The 21264-nt window shown below is 38.4% G+C and overlaps 1 protein-coding gene across 4 annotated transcripts in view; it reads right to left on the bottom strand.

Annotated features, from left to right (window-relative positions):
- Positions 1 to 16084, bottom strand: part of LOC148037708 (osmosensing histidine protein kinase SLN1-like) — a 61025-nt gene extending 44941 nt beyond the window's left edge. Inside the window, exons 1-4 of one of the 4 annotated variants that reach the window (XM_087676649.1) lie at positions 14016 to 16076; positions 12347 to 13917; positions 11168 to 12166; positions 8269 to 8385 (exon numbers count right to left, since the gene is read on the bottom strand). In XM_087676649.1, coding sequence (XP_087532775.1) covers positions 8269 to 8385; positions 11168 to 12166; positions 12347 to 12721 — 1491 coding nt within the window. In that variant the 5' untranslated portion in view covers positions 12722 to 13917; positions 14016 to 16076. Of the gene's footprint in view, positions 1 to 8268; positions 8386 to 11167; positions 12167 to 12346 lie in introns of all 4 variants that reach the window. The other 3 variants (XM_087676648.1, XM_087676651.1, XM_087676650.1) reach the window with 3 other exon arrangements.
- Between the last annotated feature and the right edge of the window lie 5180 nt (positions 16085 to 21264).

Genomic DNA, 21264 nt, shown 5'->3' with positions numbered 1-21264 from the left:
ACACTCGTAAACCTCACAATATATACAGTGCAATATGTTATCTATCACGCACATACTCTAGATATGCCTCCCATGCCAACTCACCATACATGCCACGGTACAAGGACATCCTAAGATTTTCTAGTCCAAGTAATATCCTACTAGTGGGGAACTTTAATGCATGGACAAGCTGCTACACATATCACTAACACCTATGTATAAGGAACTCCTTGTAGATGAAGGGGGTTTGCAAGATGTAGGTGATGTGACTGAGCATGGGAGAGTCGAGACACCTTCTTGCCTCAAGCAATGCACATGGCTAAGGATTTTTAAATGGTCTATCTCATTGGCCAAGTACAAACGCATGGGCATGTTGGAAGAATAGAGCAAGAGCCAATACAAAAGATTATCTTATGGAGTCACCTACATTGATGCAAGTCATACATAGCTTTAATATTTTGGGTATACCTATTGGTTTGGAGATGGACCATTCCTACCTAGCCTTCATTGTGGCTTGCATTACACGAGATGTGGACAATCCAGCAACTTATACCTTCCCACGCAAAAAAACTAGCCAGAAGGGTCCCCAGCACCATTGGACTCCAAAAAACAATTGGTAACATGATGATTGTATAGCATGCAAAACAAATTACAGCACGAAACTATACTCTGCCACACATCACATAAGCAAGCAAAGAGGCTCGTGCAATGCCTCATATGGAAGGACACAACTATCTAGAAAAGCTCAAGGAAGAATTGTATGAGTTCTTTTTGGGGCAACATCAAACGAGAATGAAAGATATGTTAGGTTTAGTGCAGAGCATTAATGCACCTCAATGTGCTTTGTGCAAGCATGAAACTAGATTCCTTGCATTTGCCATAGCATTTTGACTACTAGTATAGATAGGAGTGGGTGATTGCTATCCCACATGCAGATCCAGCCAATAGGCATCTAAGCCGTATGGATTTCCATAGAGGTATAAAAGCCACCATTGTCTATTTCTTGCTGAGTCAAGAAATACAAGAATCCCCAAGCATGAAACAATTCCCACTAATGCACACTCAATGTGTCATAACATTCAACACAGTCACTGTTGTGAAAGCCTCAAGGTTGTGTGACATAAACCTCTTCAAGTAACTCACCATTCAAGAAGGTGTCTTCACATCCAATTGATACACATGCCAATCAAAATGTGTTAGTCAATGAATGCAATGACAATGTATATAATAGTCATATATGAAGTGGGTGCAAAGGTCTAATCATAATCAATCCCATCCTATTGGTCATACCCTTCGGCAACAAGCCTTGCTTTGTATTGATCAATGCTACAAATTTGATTTGCATTTGAGCTTAGAGACTCACTTTGTGCCCATGGCACGATTGCTTACAACCAAGGCATATAACTCCCATGTGATATTCTTGTCAATGGAATCCAATTCCAACAACATGGCTGCCAACCAGTGCTCACCCTCTAAAGCATCCTTAAAAGAAACGGACTATTCATTGCATTCTATAGCAACAAGTTCCTGTGCAAGAAAATTAACTTGGGCAAGGTGAGTAGTTGTTTCTTGTTCTACCGAGGGGTGGAGTGGATTATTTATTTGTCACACAATGTGTCTAACAACTATCTCGAAAATATTTTAGACTCCTTGATAGTAGGCCTCTCTTCAGCCAAAGCATCAAAATCATCTACCTTACAAATGGGCTAAAACTCGGGCTGATTTTAAGTGAGTAAATGCAATTGTTTTTGCTCCATTATCACCACAATAGGCTGCTGAAAATGGTTATCCTCCGATGCACCACTTTGAAACAAAGGCAACAAACATCTTGTGGATCCACATGGGGCTTCTTTTTGTCAACCCACGTGTGGAGTCGGTGTGTGAGAGAGAGAAAGAGAAATGAAACACAAGAATACTCAATCACAGCAATGATCAATGAATGTAGCAATTGAAATAAATCCATCGTGACCATAATGATGTGCTGAACTTTACCAAATGTCTTTTAATAGATAACCCTAGGACTAGCTATACTAAGTGTCCTAACTAGCCCTAAATGTGCTAGGTGCACTCATTGTACTAACTCTTCTAAGTGGTAGGTAGCATAGCTAGGAAGCATGTACCAAGGAATAAACGACATCAATGGGTAGCCCACGAGATGACCAACAACATCCCCTCCATGGTATTGGCTAATAAATCTAGGAAAATATACTGAAACCTAGGAATATATAAGGTCATAGCTGCACAAGTTCATCCAGGTCAATAATGCAACTTTAATTGTAAAAAGAATGACAAATAAAGTTACAAAAGACATCAAGTTCAAAGCTTCTAAGAAAACTTGGAACTTGCATCAAGGAAGAGCCTTCATAAATGGATCAACCAAGTTGGCTTCAATTGGTACATAAGACAATTGAATATCTCCTACTAAAATGAGCTCACGAACATAGTGGTAATGAACTTCAATATACTTTGTGTGGGCATGGTATACTTGATTCCATGCAATGGCCAAAGCAATATGCCTCTCAATGTACACGGTGTCAAAGTTTTATAGCGAATACGAAGATCTATGTGACTAATTTGCAAAACCAAGAAATAAGAGAAGTACCCAGCATGAAAACATTGCCACTATGATAGAGACAAGTGTCTAAGCAACCAGCCCAATTACTATCTATAAATCCATGCATAGCAAGTAAAGCATCAACCTTGTAGAAAACACCTAAATCATGGATGCCTTTGAGATATCTCAAGACACCCTTCATTGCCTACCAAAGATGAATAGAACGGTTGTGCATTAACTTGCTCAATTGCGATACTACACATTGAAGACCCGATCTAGCATGGCACAAATAAATGAGAAATCCAAGACCTTGCTAATTAAGAGTGGTGTAAAAAGATCCATTGCCACTACTAGAAGAGAAATGAAAACTGAACCCCAAGGGTGCAGAACCAGGCTTACAAGTCCTCGAACTGAAAGCTTGTAATAGTTGTTCAATATATTTGGATTGCAACATAATGGTGCCCCACTCGATGGTGACCAATTGAATTCCCAAATATCTATTAGATGAACCCAAATTTGTCATAGGAGACATTTGCTGCAAATCTAAATCCTTATGCTGGATATTTAGAGTAGCCTCTACACAACTATTATGAGAATCAAAAAAGCAACAAATGAGAATAAATGCAGGCACACCAAGCCCAAGGAGCCTCCTTTGAGCCATAAAGTGGCTTTTTCAAGCTACAGACCTTGCCTTCTAAGTCTTCGACTTCAAAGCTTGGAAGTTGGGTGATGTAGACTTCTTTCATCAAGTAGCCATGGAGGAAAGCAGTCTTAACATCAAACTCATAAACTCTTTAGTCAATTGGCCACGGAGGAGGGAAACCATGGCCTAATGGGTAAAGCTTGTGCTTGGCAACCTAGAGGTTGTGAGTTCAACCCCCACAAAGTGCAACATGGGTGGGGACATCTATGTGCACACAAAGTGTTCGGGCGGTCCAGAGCCCCTTGCCAAGGAGGAGGATCCACATTGCAACCAAGCTCAATCGTTAGCTTGGCTCGCAGATTATCCTTGGTGTTCATAGGAGATGCCTATGTTTTTTCATGGCTAATATTTGGAGGGGAGGCACTCCCCCTCCCCCTGTGGGTGTTTAGGTGTGTAAGTCTAACCAAAAAAAAAAAGGCAATCTTGATATCAAGATGATGTACCTTCCAATGAAATTGAGCAACAAGAGCAATAACACTTCTATTAGTAATGATCATGCATAGTCACAAGCAATGGGGAACAAGCACAAGAACATGAACGTGGACATGATAGGAATGGCCCAAAATAGGAGACATGGAAATAGGTGATTGAGGCAGCATTTAAAAATACACAATATGCTTCAAAAATAGCAATTTTTAAACCTTAAAATTTGAAATTCAGAATGTGCATAATCAAAGAGAGAGAGAGAGAGAGACAAAGACAAAGACACACACACACACACACACACAGAGTAGGCTAGAGTGAATGAAAAAGAGACTAAGTATCAATAACATTGATGATGACAAGCCATAGGCTGGAACAATGGGCAGGAAGGAGATAGCTATGGGCACACAAAAAGGACCAAAAAGGATGTAATGCATAGGAAAAATGCAAGAGCAAATAAGAATAAGAAAAAAATCAAGTGAAGCCTGCGTAGACCAATCCTGTCCCATCCTATCCTTCCCCGACCTACCATCACAAGCACCAACATAACATTTCACATTCTGTAAATTTGTGAGTGACATGACAATTGGACACAGTTTTGACGCATTAATTGATAATAACCTTGCCGAATTCCAATAGAGGGATGGAAAAGACAATAGCCCTTGCTTTCAGCAATATAACCAATGAATATGCACTTGACAACCTTGTCATCAAGCTTATGCCTTTGTTGAGAATGCACATGCACATAAATGTAAGATCCAAAAGCCCTCATGTAAGAAATAGAAAGCTTCACCTATCCAAGCCTCATGAGGGGTGATGATCTTCAAGGCTCTTGTAGGATACATGTTCAAAATATAAGCAGTACACATGAATACATCCAACCAGAACTTGTTGCTTACTTTGATCATGCACCGGCCTATCTCCATAAGGGACCAATTCTTCCATTATGCTATTCCAGTTTGTTGCAAGAAGGAATTCCGCACTAATGCATGAGTGATGCCGCGGGATGCAAGAAATTCGGTAAACTATTTAGAAAGATACTCAATGCTCACCCCCCTTCTCTGTATGGATGGTCCAAATTCTAGAGCTGCTTTGATTCCCTACCATAGCAATAAGATGATTAAAGCATATGAACACTTGGAACTTGGATTAAGGGCAAAACCCAAGCATTTGTGAGAGGAACCAACCCAAGCATCCTTTGGAAAAGAAAAGCGATGCATTGAACCAAGGAGATGATCTTCACTAATATGCTTGGCATGCATGTGCATTTTTGGAAGATCGTGAACCGTGCTTTGAGAGTGTGACTTCACTGATGCACTATAATTGAAATGCCCAAACCTCTAATGCCATGAATGTACTATCTACCATAAGTATATCATGTGTTGGAAAGCATGATCAAACTAATTTCCAGTAAACTGCTTGTCACAGCATCAAGTCACTAAAGACCATTGGCCAATGTACCCATCAAGACAGTGATCAAACAATATTAGATATCATGTACCTCAGGCCATCAAATACAACCAGAAAGCCTAACGTGGCACTGGCTGAAAATAGAAATCATATTCTTCTTGATACCTACCACGTAATGAACATCCTGCAAGAGCATAAGAGTACCAGAAACAGTGATGACTTGGGACCTTTCCAAGGCCTTTCGTGGCATGAGATGCATTGGTGAACACAAAGATACAAAACAAATTTCCTAACTTTATGAAACAGGTTTCCTGGCAACTATGAGGTGAGCCTAGGCTAAGACAGATGTCACCTTGAGCCACCAAGTAACTAGTTAATCCCTTGTTACCAACATGATGTTTAGGAATGATTCCAAGTTAGGCCTTATCGTATTCTAACTTTAGTAGGGCTCTAAAGCCAACAGTTTGTTATTTAGCACCTTAGGTATACAACTTAACTGGTACGAAACTCAAGGAGAAGTAAGTCTACAAATAGGCAGCTCCATGTCTAGCCACCTATGAATTGATTGTGGTGACTGCCATCTCTGATAATATTGCATTAGTCAGCCCCAAAAGTGTGCCTAAGTTCCTAGCTATGCAGCTGCCTATTTTTTTGTGCCGCCCTGGTTTCACCTAGTTGTTTCATTGCAGTTTCGCATTGACTCTAGGCCTCATGTTGCCTACCACCTGCATTTTCAGCTGGTTTCATCACTGGTTTGAGCAATCCATAAAACTCATTTGCTATGCAGTTTCTATAAAAGCACCCACCACATCCTACAAATCATTGTTGCTATTACTACATTTTTTCATGTGCCAGCCTAGTTTGCATCATGTGCATGATTGCATAATCATCTCGTTACTTCAGCAAAGTCCAGAGTCCAGTGCAAGTCTGCAAGCTCAAATCGAGCATTTGGGCTGTTCGTAGCTCACTCCAGTTAACAAGCTACTCCAACAATTGCACTCAATTCTCTAGCAAGTAAAAATAGTAGCTTATTATGTTTGTTTGGGGGTGAGAAGACGAGAACACAAGACTCTTTTGCTTCAAAGTGTCACACAAATGCAGCCCCATGACAATCATGCATACCAAATTAGTGTATGGAACTAGTTTGGCTTGGGTTTGAAACCTTGGAAGATTTGATTTTTAAGTGGAACATCTCAATCAGGATTGCATGTCTCTCAGACCATTGCAATAAAAGTGTGAGCTTCATTAGCTTTATAGATCCTAAGGCTAGAATTTGTTCATATAGTTTGGACCTAGGTAGAAGTTGGAAATTGCTTAAACCATTCCAACAACCTCTGCCTACTCCTAAGAATGTGGAGAAACGGTTATTCAAAAATTGATTGAGACCCAATTTCAGAATGTAAGCCTACAACACTGCAAAATAAAGTAAAGTTTTCAAGATTTGGAGTAAGCAATTTCCGAGGTTAAGAAAAGAAACGAATTACATTGCCAAATACATTTCAAAGAATAGGTTCCATTTTCAAGAAGCTAAGGGTTTGGACTAAGGGAATGCTGGTCAGCAATGAGTTTTATGAGTTCAAGTCCCAGGATTATCTTGTCTAAGGCAGTGACCAAATGTGATCACTTCTTTCAAGAGATTCGTCAAATTGTGGTGATAGATAGTAAATGATGATTTGTTTAAACTTACACTTACATCATGACAAATCGATGAACCATTGTTCTAATCATTAGATGGGTTTAGGCTTTAATGGGAATATGAGATGTTCTAATCATAAGATGGGTTTGTGCTTTCATGGGAATATGAGATGCCATGGTACCATGCATGCTACAAGGTTGCACCCAATGGCCCAAGTTATTAGGGACACTACACCTACAAACATAAAAGTATTTTTCTTTATTATGATACTTGTTTGGACCTTGGCACAATGGTTATGCTAGCATCATCCCATAGATTTCCATACTAGAAGCTTACTCATAAATTTCCCCTCAATAATTGCAGATTGGGAATTGCATAAACTTTCTAAGTAAGGATCCACAACTTGCCATACATTCAACTTTTCAAGTTGAAAATTTCTATTATAGACAAGAATTATTTACAATTTCAACTGTCAAGACACGTTTGGAATGTGAAAATTTCTTGTTCGAAACTAAAGATTTGATCGATCACATCAGCATTGTCCTTCAATTTTGCTAGGGATACTAGCACTTCTATGTATGTAAACACAACCCAAACACTAACTACATTATTCTTCATAGGATCCATGTCCCTCAAGGAGCCTTCTCATATCCCTTGTTGCTAGAAGAGGTTTGAGGACTAGGGTATAGCATTCCTCCAATATTTGTTGGAAATACTAGGGCATCTTTTGTAGCTGACCTACATTCACAAGTTCTAGATATATGGTCACTTGGAGCAGTCCTTCACTAGGGTAAATGAAGTGTAGGCTAGGAGCGCAAGGTTTATTCATTTTTTTCAGTAGGTCACAAACTTCCCAAACATAATGGTTTTTGTTAAAGAACATCTTTCTTTGGCTTCCAATTAATCTTAAAGATATGGATTTCTAAAATGGAAGGTATGAAACTTGTTTCATACCAAATTTCTTGGCAGCTATGAAGAAGTGGTTTGAAATTTATTGGCATTGCCTTTAGTACCTTTATTTGTGAACCCATGAGAGGGTACGTCAATATACCTGTGGCCATAGTGATCGATCCCTTTTTAGTTCCCTTACTTATTTGAGTCAAAATATTCAAGAGTTCATAACAAATCATATTGTTGGGTTAGGAGACAACTTTCTTTTGGTGAGTAGCAGCAAGTATTAAAGAGATTAGAAAATGGCAAAATTGTCACAAAAGGTGATGCTAAAGGATAGAAATTTTCAAAAAAGGAAAGTGAAGACAAAAAAGAAAGAAAACTTCTTTTTATGACTCTACAAACTTCATACTAACTGAATCAAACACTTACAAGCAATGCTGATATTTAGCAACTTAGAAATTTTTCAAATTGAACTTTGATAATTTACTACACTTAATTGGTTTGTAGATAAAAACTTAATTTTTGCTATCCTAAGCAGTTTGAGGAATTTTCCTGAATAAATTCAAATTATGGAGAAATCGTGGCTGAGGCATTATATTATAAATGCACAAAAAAGAAAGGAAGAGAATATCAATGCCAAGTTCCTTCCCCAACAGTGAGAATCCACACCTGAGACTCCAAGGTTGAATTCATGCAGTTCAGTTTACTCTCCATCAACTTCCGATCATGCACTATGGCTGCCAAAGTGATTGCCACCGTTGCCAAGACACAAACAAACATCTCCACCTAGAGAAAAGGTTGACACTGTTTAGATGAATCTCTAATAGCATTCATACAAGATAATAATGTGAACCAATTTGTTTTCCTTGACATCATTTGAACACCAAATGTCTCCTTGACATGATTTGCAAACAACACATCAACATTTTACCATTAACTATAAACAGATTCAAATGCAAATAGAAAATTTATGTACTACTTAGATGCATATCAAGGACATATTTTCAGTCACTTAAAAGATCGCCATTATATTTGTCTAGCTAGTTGCACATTGGGGATATCAGTTTTGTTGACGTTTGAGGCTTCCTCAAGAGATTTGTCATGATATAATTTGTCGGATCGAACCTTTTCGACAAGATCTGGCATCAGGCAGATTGGTCTTCGCTTGTCTTCATGGGATTTCAACCAAAACCAATTTGGTTCAGATCTGGTGCTTTTGATTTCCACTGGTGAAAGCAATTGAAGATCGTAAAAAAGAGGGGCAGATCAGTGAACAATTGTACAATTGTGATAAAGAAATGCCACAAGGGGCACCACACTATGGAGCCAATCTTTGTGTATGGTGTAGGAGCATTCTAGCCCACTGTTTATTCTGTTTTTCTGTTGTTAAATTCATGTGTTTAAGATTAGGTGCTCAAAGTTGAGTTTTACTGCTCTTTGATCCAACAAAGGCCTGTTTCACCTTTCATGTGCCTTTCAAGGTTGCACTCTCTTCCTGCTCTTGAACTCACTGCAAAACCTTCTTCTTCTAGATAGCCTCCGTAGGATCACATACCTTGTTAGTATCAACAAATAATGTGAGATTTTAGGACCATTCCCACTGATTCCAAAACCCTCCTGGCCCGAAGTCTACTAGGTTCAACCCCTCTCACATCCTACATGTCTATCTTTATGGTAGATTATGTAGGTCAGAATGAACCTACTACATGGCAAGAGGCTCTTAAGCATCCCAATTGGCATAAAGCCACAAAGGAGGACCACAAGCGCATTGATCAGAATGAGACTTAGACTCGCGTTGGGCATCCTCATTACAAGGTCATTGGGACAAAATGGATCTTCTACACTCCATGTACATGAGAGCATTGACCAAAATGAGACTTGGACTCTCATTGAGTATCCTCAACAAAAGGTCACTCGGGCAAAATGGACATTCCACACCTTCGAGGACCCATTACCTTGCTAGTATCAACAAATGAGGCGAACTTGGAGGGACCATTCCCATTGATTCTCCTTTGTATTTTGAGGCAGGGCAGCATTTTGCAGCAGGAAAAACGTCCATTGTGGTGATGGGGCTAATCTCTAGGGCAACAAAAGCACGAGCAGCATTCCATGTCTAGCAAGGTCAGGGATGGAGAAGCCAGGGTGTGGCAGCAGGGTGATCACTCAAGATGGCACTGAAAGTTTCACAAAAAACATTTAAAATGACTCCCCCTAGCTCCACTTAAATAAAGTTGGTGATATGAATATTGAATGAGGAGTTTTTGAGTTTTGCCTTTCTGGGGCCTGCCAAGAATTGAGGATTCAGTTTGATATTTTCCTTAAAGCTTAACAGGACTAGCAATCAATGGAGTGATATCCAAACCTGCCAATTAGAAAGCAAGTTCTAGCAGATAATGTAAAGATATTTCCATTCGTCTACTTTGTAAGGAGTGGCATTGAAGCCCCTAAAAAGAAAGTCAAAAGGTGAGGTATAATCACTATAGGACATTCAGAGTTCTTTATACCTTCAAACCATGACAAGTATTGGCTATAAATTTTATTAAGAATTGCCCAAATCTCAATGAGAAAATGACGCACTCTAACTTCAGTTGGGGTGGAGTCAAGTGATTAAGACTTGACAATGATGCTGCAACATAAGTACAATTAAGGATAATCTGTAGATTCTTGGGATCTTAAGTATGCATTAGAGTTTGCTGCCATAATCCTACTATCAATCAGAAACTTACCATTAACACTAACTATGCAGCACTCAAACCTTTGCTGAGATAAACAAGCCAAAGTTGCTGTGGTAAAACGAGTACATTGTAGTTGAGAAAGACAAGTTGGTGAACCTTTGGTGGAATGATGGCTTCACTAGTCAATGAAATACAAATACGTGGATGTAAAATAAGGAGGAATTCCCTTCCACCATGGAGGAGGAGGTCACTACGTATCAAAGATGTATAACTCTTATACAAACCGATTATCTCATTAATATACATATTCCTAGGCAAAATACCACAATGAATGTTGTTTTAGAGGCCAAACAACCATCACCTTCTCCATACACATATGTGTAAAAGAAACCTGTTAGATTGGCTCAACTTTTCTGGCATTGGAAAGCACAAATCCCTAGCTTTTATAGCCTAAAGTCTGACAGTATACCGTTTGATACAAGATTATCGTTTCAGACTATTAGGCTGATGTTCATCAATAGCTATCGTTTTATGAGATGCATTTGCATTTAAAGAGAGGCTGTGTACATACTATGGCTGCTAACATTCACCCATGATGACAATCCAATGCGTGTGGACCCTTCTTGAATGCACATCCACCTAGAAGACTTGCAGACCCTTCTTGAATGTACATCCACCTAGAAGACTCGCAATAAAAACATGTTCATATAGGTATTACAAAGTGGCATCTGCTAAGCTCTACATTGTGTAATAATAACATCCAGTTCAATTGTTCAAGTTTCCTGAACATTTTAACTGCAGAAATACAAAATGCGATTTTGCCATTAGCTTTCTAGCCAATAGTTCTGCACATTAATATCCCTTTCAGTTTTTTAAGGTTCCTGAAAACTGACCTGTAACAATGAATGCGGACTAGTATGATTGGTTGCAGTTCCAGCACTTGCAATCACTGCCACAAAGACCACTGCCATCGGCAGGCCAATACGATTGAAACGGAAAGATGCCCAGATCACAACTGGGAAGACCAGATACGACAGTCGTTGCATAACCTCATTTTTGTATTTTGTTCGGAAAAATATGAACAAGGACAATAGAATTAGAACCACAAATAACACTACACACTCTATGGCCCTAAGTAGGCATGTCTGGAATGAGCAAAATTCAGGGGTTTTGCAGGAAGATGACAAAGGAGAAGCTGCAGCAGAACCTTGATTTGTTTCCAACTGTGAGCTGCAGTGTGTCTCTTTAAGGCTTTCCAGTCTTGACTGAGGATCACAGTCATCCTCATACACCTGACTATGACAAAATGAACTGTGCCTTAACTTCGGAGAAAGAATTCTCCCCCTTCTTTCCAGTGCACCTAATGAGATACTTCGCTGCAAGTTCAACACTTTACATTCTTTTTGTAAAAGGGCCTCAATGTCAAGGCAAACTGCTGATTTACTGTACTCTTCAGTATCTTGGCAGACACAATGAGATTTTCTGTTGACTAAGAAGGAAGCGTTATGAGTCCTTTCATTCATTTTACCTAGCCCCTCCATACTTTTTGTATCAAACTTGCCTACAACTGCCACATGTTCATCACATGCTTCCTGACACTGCCCACTTGAAATACTCATCGATGGACTCTGGCTCCAGCATGAGGATGTTGTGACTGGATAAAAGTAATTCCACAAATGAAGGATGCAAGGTGTGTAACATAGTATTGCTGATAGATCACCCAGAACCCATGTTGACCAAACAAAGAGGAAGCGGTGCCAGTCAGATAGACGGAATGCAGATAAAGCAATAGCATTTCCTGTTCCTGCAATAAAAGTGGAGAATGGGGCTACAATGAACAACCACAGTGCATCATGCAATGTATCCACTGTGAGAGTACCTTCCCTTGCATCCTGTAGACAATTCAAGGTGCAGCAACCCATAGTAAGTAAAACCTCAGCATTTCACCCGACACACTAATAACTTGCTCGTAAGATACCTCAATTGCCAACTTCTGCCTCTACATTTTACATCCTACCAGATCAAAAGAAGCTGCAATTGAGCTTATGCATTGAAGCTACTAGAACATTTACCTGCCATCTAATTCGCCCATTCTTGAACTGCAATGGGTGCTTTAGCAACCACCCACATGATAGCGCCTCCAGCAATGCAAACCCACCAAAGATAATCGAGGCGGGCAGATAGTGTTCAGGCGGATAGTGTTGAGTTCGATTTTTATGAAAATACCAGACGTTGATGGCAATAGTCCCAATCAGGATACCTAACGAAATCCTGCATCCAAAAATGAGAACTGCAGCCACCATAATACCTGATGGAACCCATATGGTCGACTCTAGATTTTTCACAACTGATAGGGTGTCTGAAAAGGCTCCCGCACCAACACATATGAAAGCAATTACTAGATTGATGGTGAACCACTTCCATGATCCACATCTCAGTTTGTTCATGACTACACGAAAGGAGTGGATTGTGATGACTTGATCACAACCATCAATCTGACAAAATTTCCAATCCTTAAGTCATGGCAACCATGTTGAGTACTTTACTTCTGCTCAGTTGCAGCTACACTAAACTTTATTCTAAAAACTTTGGTACCCGCCCATCACATGCTTTGAATCATCATCATCATCAATAAGATTATTTTGGCTGCATATGCATCTTGTGCATGACGATGAGAGTCAATATTAGTGCCAATAAACGATGGACTCTTGGTGAGTGTAGCAGAAGGGGAAATGTTGAAGGTACAGCCTTGGTACAAACTGACAAAACACTTCAGGACATTGACCTGCAATCAGGTAGGTTCCATATCTTACGGTTAGTGTTGGACCTTCATGGATATAGTTCCATTATGAGCTGTTTAATTGCACGAGTCAAGGGTCCAAATTGGATATGTGGCTGACAAATAACCAGTTTACTCGATGCTTTCCATCTGTTTCCGGTAGAAACATACATAAGCCAAAACGAAAATTAGCATCTTTGAAGATTTGAATAAGAAATCATGTCTTATACAGGCGGCAGAAAGTAAGCTATTTTTTCTTCATCACTGCCAAAGGCCCTTTCGAGCACCGAATAGCCTCTTCATGTGCCCATACATCAAAAGGACAGGGCAAACCCAGGCAAGCGTGTCCTTGTATATGTGCTCATTATTTTCAGTTACTGGCACTTCCCTGCAGCTTCTCTTAAGGCCTAATGACCTTCAGTCATGACATGCATGACAGTGTTGATAATGGAGCTACTGGCAATTGTCTGCAGCTTCTCTAAATTGGGCATAATGACATTCGATCAGGACATGGATGACAGTGTTGATGATGGAACTACTGGCACTTCTCTTCAGCTTCTCTGAAATAAGGCCTAATGAACTTCAGCCATGATATGATGACCCACAGGCCATAGCTTTCGTCTGTTAGAACGCCAGCTCTAAAGATTTGAAAAATGCAGCATCGTTACACAAACAAGAGCAATGATCAGTCCTGTTCTGTGTCTCTCCTGCCAGAGACCAGGGCTTAAAAATGTCTATTGGAACAAGGGCAGTGATCAGTCCTGTTCTGTGTTCCTCGTGCCAGAGGCCATCGCTCAAGATGTCAATTGAAATAGGCCAAAGGAGGCCAAGCAACCCCGAAGGTTGAGCAACCCCGAAGAAAGCCTAAGCATCAAAGCTACATTAGTCCCATGACGTTGGGAATAAAAGGACAGTTGTGGGAATAACAGAGAGAGACAGGGCAGGGCAGAGCAGCAGAGCACCTGAAATAAGGCACAAATAGCTTGTTTGACAGGGGAAGAAGCATAGCCTGGCCAGTCGCCACCAACCCATTCTCTCACAAACGCGGTTGCCGTGCTTAATTTTTTGTGGGTTTTGTTTAATTGAGAGTGCTAGGATTAATCATGACAGAGTACCACCTTCCAAAGCAGAAAAGGAAGAGAGGAATTGATTAAGCTGGGAAAAGCAAGAATGCTCGACTGTTCAAGGAAGTCACATACTGGCTAGTAGTATAAATGGCATTAAATATATTATGTCTCATGTTTCGAATTATAGTCATGCTTTTCGTTACCAGGGTTCGTGTCATAGTCATGCTTGTAGCACTCGGTCACACGGTATCGAAGCCTTTGATCTATGCCATCGCCAACAGAGTGAATGTGGACATGCTTTTCGTTACGAGGGGTCATGTTATAGTCATGCTTGTAACACTCGGTCACACGGTATCGAAGCCTTTGATCTATGCCATCGCAACAGAGCGAATGTGGACATTGGACATGCTTTTATTACGATAGTTTAAACTACAATTATTCCTCTTGCACTTGGTCACCTGGTATTGAATCCTAAGCTCTCCAACATTGCAATAGAGTCCATCTGGGCATGCTAAGAGTGTGCCATATGAGGACGCCAGCACATAAAGTGACCTTAAGATCTATTAATGGAATGACATGCGAAGAGCATGCCACATGAAGCTCACTTACCTTTTCAACTTCAACTCTACTAGACTTCAAGTTTGTCAAGTTGCATTACCTTGAAAGGTCCATGATCTAAACAAGTCCTAAAAATGCCAAAGGCTAAGGGTTGTTATACAATGAGTGGTCAACTATACGACACACAATGAAATAGCATGCGTAAATGATTTAATTTGGATGCCCGCCATTCACATTTTTGGGCTAGATTCTTTAAGTCACTCAAATAAATGCATTCAATGTTGTAGGGAGAATTTACATGTGTATGCTTGCCCATCAACTTTGAACTATAAGGCCATGTTTCAAAAAGCAAGCCCATTTGTCATCCCCAACAAAGTTCCACTCTTAAACAGTTGCTAGATGTTGCCTTTGATAGTCTATGTCAACTTAGCATGTTTTGCAACCATGGTGTTTCTAACCAAATCTTACACATAAGCACTCTAATGGTAATGATCCTATGCAATATATCGATACAAACACCTCTCCAAATTTATGAAATTTGAAGGTAAGGCCACTTGTCATAAGAAAGGAATGTTTGTAGTCTTATATCCCACAAGGTTCAACCCTTGAATAGGAAAAGCGAGGTGACATGGATGGGGCTATAAGCTAAACATCTCTATTCAACTTAGCATTGCATATTTATGTGCAAGCTATCATAATTTTTGACTTAACATCTTTATTCAACTTAGCATTGCATATTTATGTGCAAGCTATCATCATTTTTGACTTAACTATAACTTTTTAAATATTACCATTTCAACCTGACCATATCACTCATAAAGCCTTAACTTCTAATAATTGGACATGTCGACAAATGAAGGTGGAAGGGCATGAATGAACTATTGACAAAGTTCTAAAATTGACATGGTGTACAAGGGATAGAGTGTCTCTATGTTGATGGCATGTCAATGCCACGTTAAGATTCTATCAATCGTAAGCAAAATGAGGCATATGTGGGTGGCATATGAGGAGCTTACCCACCATACACCCAAAGAACCCGCTTCAAAAAGGAAAAAGAAAACAACACATCGGCTTATTCTTTTTTTGAGGGGCATATTTATTCGCAAGCTACAGAAAAAAAGTTGAAATTGTAGAGATTTACCCACCATACATCCAAAGAAAAGGAACCGGTTCATAGGTTTATTCTTTATTTTTTGGCAAAAATACTTTGCAAGTTAAAGGAAATATGAATTTGTGGGGGTAGGTCATTTCTTACAAAGAAAAATCCTCAAGTAAACTTTCAATTTTAGCATGAAAGAGTCATGTAAGGAAAGACAAATAAAAAATATTTCAATCTTTTTTTGCATTTATGTTTTCTCTTAACAACCATTCAATTTTCACTTGAAAAGGGAAGCAACTAGCAAGGATCAATGTTTGAAAATTATGGCATGCTACCAAGTATGTCACTTCATCTTACTTTGCATCTTCAACCTAGTTGTAGTACTAAGCCTAGTCATCTATGGTCATATTCTTACCTTTTATAGATGCAATCTTCTCAAAAATTAGAAAGTGCAAGTTTAGTACAAAGCATGTCCCTTTAAGTCCATAGCTAGGTATAGCAATAGCATCGAGGATTTCGACTATGTTTAGTTCCTCGAGATATCGTAGTGCCCTATAACATAAGATTTACTCCTTCCATCAAAATGCTTTCAATTTCACCTTTTGTGTTGAAAACTTCCAACTTGACAATTGGTGACCTAAGGCTTGGTCTTTCAATGTAATGACTCCACGTGTTAATCGAGATCCAATGCCTTTCACAACATCCACTTTGGCCTTTGCGAAAACTCGTTGTGCCAAGCAAAGGCTCTTCTCTATCTTTTCCTTTTATTTTGAAGTGTTTACCTTTCTATATTACCATATCTTCCTTGTTGCCATGTCATCCTCCACTCGCCAAGTTGCGATGATGACCACTCTCATTATCATTCTCAAGTCAATGGTCCTTGCAAATCCGATGAGGCTGAGGGGGGAACAATATGCTATATTATAAACACTCAAGATGAGACTGAGAGAGGAACAATGTCCTATATTATAAGCACTCAGAATTAAGCTTGTGAGCACATGTTTTAATAATGAACATATTAAGTATGTGAATAATGGGGCACCAATCATTATGCTCGGGACATGTCAATTTGTAAGCTTTCCTTTGTCTTTGTTACAAATCTAGCTCAAAGGGCACTAACAATATGAAATCATGTACTTGCTTGAAGGTTTCTCACTATTCTTTGAAAGAGCAATAATCTAACTAGCTACATTTTTATGTTGAAGTTAGAGTGCATAATATCCTAATGGGCTTTTATCGATAAATCTAGAGCAATAACCTTGCTATGTATAAAGACTTGCCATTTTTTATGTGTGTGCTTCTAAGTAGCAATGATGAGTGTCCTAGTTTCTCGTTGCTTTTTTCAAAGTTTGGGCTAGAGGTTGAAACCCTTATGAAACTTTTGTTACTATCTTTATTTGTGAGCGTGGTGTATGAAAACAAGGAAATTAGGACTACATGCTTTTGAACAATGTTGGGAGAGGGTGGAGTAGGCTAGATTTTTTATGGGGATTTGTAGGGACAGAGTGAGAATCTAAAGTAGTAATTTCATCATCACTTGGCTTTGTTCTTTGTCTGTTTAAAAGAATGATTAAAAGTTTATAGAGGTATATTTAGAACACCTTTTTGGCAAAGAGAGATTGTGTCATCGAGCTCTAGTGTATTTAGGAAATTTTAATGGACCTCTTTTGAAATCCCCAACATGTCAATGTTTGTATAGTTGGAAGGCATAAATCATCTTTTAGCATTAAAATACATAGATTAGGATGTTCTCATTAAATTTTGACAATTGTAGAAGGAATATAACAAAATGTTTATATACACAAGTGTTGTGAAGCTTTAAAGTGTGCTTTGGGGTCAATATTTCTTACCCTATAGGATGTATATCAACCAAATCAAGATATACTAGTAAAATGGACTGTCCCATCAAGTAGCTCCTTCACATCCGCACTTTCATTTTTTCTTAGCACTGTTAGGATCTTGATGCGATCTTCTATATAGTTGCACTATCCATTTCCCATCTCAACCAACACAAATAGTAATAAGTGTTTTGCACATTATACAATTTAGGACATATGAGTTATGAGTATGATTCTCCTTGACGGGGAGTGCAACTTGCATGACTATATCTTCGCTTTTTATTTATCTTGAAATTATGATTAATTTTCATACTAGATTCTATGATATAGTTAAAGATTGTATTGGCCACCTTTATCACCTCTTAAGCAACCTTAAATACTCATGGGATATGAAGGCATTAGAAATGTCAAAGTTGGAATTTTCTAATGCAAAGAAGGTTAGACCAAATCTCCTTCATCCTTATCAATATTGCTACAAAAGCAATGTAGGAAACAACCAAGAACAATAACCATGGGTGTGAAACTAAGACAAAAATAAATCCATAGTATCTTAATCCATCAAAATGTAATATATAAATAAAATTTTTCATAATCAACAACACTTTACTAGAAAGGCTAAAACCTTTGTGTAGCTACATGAGTATAACATTGACCATTGAGTATTAAACTAATGCATTCCTAAGATTATGATTGTACACTATCTAATATTTTAAGCAAAGTAGTTGTTAGATATTAGTGCATGCACATTCCTCTAAGCTAGCAAAAGTAGCTCGAATTTGTTATAAATCGCACTCAAACATTAAACAACTTCAAATCATGTGAATAAGAAAAGCAATAGTAAAATCACTTTAGAGATTTCATGTAAGACAAAAAATCTTGGCTTGTCCTTTCTTTTATATTTGCGGCACATGACACACACACACACACACACTCTCTCTCTCTCTCTCTCTCTCTCTCTCTCTCTCTCTCTCTCTCTCTCTCTCTCTCTCTCTCTCTCTCTCTCTCTCTCTCTCTCTCTCTCTCTCTCTCTCTCTCTCTCTCTCTCTCTCTCTCTCTCTCTCTCTCTCTCAATCAAGTGGCTACCCTAGTGGGAAGCCGCTATTTTAATAACCCAAGTTCAAATCTTTATTTATTCTACACCTATACTAAATGACTATGCGAAATGTAGGAGTTGAACCCAACACCTTCTAGTCACCATGCATTGCTCTGTGTGTGTGTGTGTGTGTGGTGGTGGGGGGGGGGGGGGGGGGGGGGGGGGGTGCACTAAGAATATTGTGAGAAAAAGAAGATAAGCTTGTTCAAAAAAATTTCAACCAGTCATATTCCATCATAGAGTTGACACACGTGCATGTGCTAATGCATAGTCAAATATTCATTTGGTACTTACATACTCTTATTTTGTAAGAAATACCATGGTTGTTTAAAACACAACTATGACTCCCTTGAAAGATTTCTCATTAGCTAACACATTTACTCTAGTCTCATGCATTGTTCTACTTTTGGATATAAGAAGGTTTTAAGTAGCCCTCTTGTTAATGGATACTATTTACTTTTAGTGATTATTATGCTCTCCTTTAAAAACCTTTAGCATTTGTTGTTACATTCATTATCATGAGTTGGTTAGAGATGGCTAGCTAAAGAGTTGATATCCTTCAAACATCATGAAAGCATACTTAATGTCACGTCTAACAAAAACTAAAAGAACTTCAAAGTGAGCTTCTCAACATTGCCATAGCTTTTATTATAAATCAAAGGGTGCAAATTATCCAATTTAAAATGCATTTTACAAAGCACTTGTATCATTTCAATTCCATCGAACCACCCATCACTAACACGTGTCAAGTGATATAGGATTGCTCATGGCACATGAACAAAATGGAAATATGACACATAAAAATCAACTACAAGATGAATGCATGATATGTCACTGTGATTATTTGTCACATCGGAGAGACTACACATGCATGTGCATACATTATTTGCAAGGAGGAGTATGTTAGATTTGGTATAACCTATCTAAGTATGGTAATAATGGTTGTGTTACATGCAACAAAGTCAAGGCTGGGAAGAAAATGTCCTACTCTAGATTACAACTTATCCATAGGATATACATAATGTGGCATGCAAAAAGACAACCATTTCTTTCCCAAAAGTAGTTTTAATTTTTAGCTTAAGAGCTTTGAAATAGGATGGATTAGGATTAGGAGCATCTATCCCCCATATTCCTTTCTATTGAACATTGACACTTTGAATTCTATCCAGTTTCAAGGCTTTGAGGTGATCAATAGTAAGTTGCAACAACTTTAGACAATTGCATCATTAGGATGAAAACTAAGAGGATGAAAAATAACATCTCTACATTTAGTGGTTCAATCAAAGGACTCTTCCTTTGGGAAACCTTAAGTCTACCATGATTTTAAAAGTGTTAATGATTTCTCCAATGCAGTGGTGGCTCATCTCTCACCTTGCCCCCATTTTCCCGCCATGTCCCACATGCCCCACTCTTTGAAAAAAAAAACCCGACCACATCTCCCCATACAAACAACCAAAAAACAACCCACTCCATGTTTTGCTTATGTTTGTGTGTGTGTTATTATTCGTCTACATCGGCACTCATGTGGGGATTTTTGTGCTCATGTGCAATTGTTTTGTCGCTCTCGTTCATGCACAAGAACCTGCGTGGGGTCTTGATTGTGCCATGCATCCTGTTGTTCACGTGCAACATAGTTGGGTACCTGGCCTTTTCTTGTATATTTATGTATTTTCTTTTTTAAAAAACAACAAAAAAAACAATAAAACCCCATAAAACATTCAATTAAATGGAAAATTTTATTGAAACTAGTGAGAAAAATCCAAAAATTACGATAAAATTGAGACCGTAAATCTAAATTGAAAATTCATATAAAATTTTAGAAAAAACTTGAAAAATCTCAAAAAATTTGAAATTTTCATGGAAAATCTTTAAAATTTTGAAAACATATTCAATTTTCTTTTAAAATTCTTAAAATCTCTTTTAAAAAATCTTTACCAATTATAACCATTTTTCTCCCTGTTTAGTCACTCCAAACTAAACTTTTTTTTAAAAACCCCAAAGAAAGAGATAGAGAAAAAACACTACAAACAACACAAAATCCAAAACACCAAAATGAAAATCTAACCAAACACAACCACGATCATATAGCAATCGTGTTTTAAATAAATAAAATTAAAAGAGAATTAAAAAATAAAAGATAAAACCCTAAAAGTCACAATCACACAAAATGAAAAAAATAAACAAGCAAACAAACCCAAACACCCATACGTTCCCCCATCCTTTTGTTCTTTCCTACATTGGTGTTAGTTATTTATTTTACTATTGTTCAGGAGGCTGACTCTCTACTAGTCGATCTACTGTCCTCTTACATGCCAAACTCAATTGTCACTATTCGATTGCTAAAGTAAAAGATTGTGGTCTAAAGATGCAATTTTGAAAATACATCTCAATTTTACTAGCCACCACCATAGCATACATCTTGGTTGGACAAGCCATTCTCCAAAGTTCACTAGTTTATTTTTGTCCCAAATAAACTAAGGCATGGACCCATCATTTCAAGAGAGCAACATCTTGAATTTGTTTTGATGCTAACAATCCCCAATTTTACATTTCATA

This window comes from Lygodium microphyllum, chromosome 4 (assembly GCF_053477565.2).
Source record: "Lygodium microphyllum isolate KBCC chromosome 4, Lygodium_microphyllum_v1.1.10, whole genome shotgun sequence".
Classification (NCBI taxonomy): Eukaryota; Viridiplantae; Streptophyta; class Polypodiopsida; order Schizaeales; family Lygodiaceae; genus Lygodium; species Lygodium microphyllum.
This window is presented reverse-complemented; position numbering and strand designations above follow the sequence as displayed.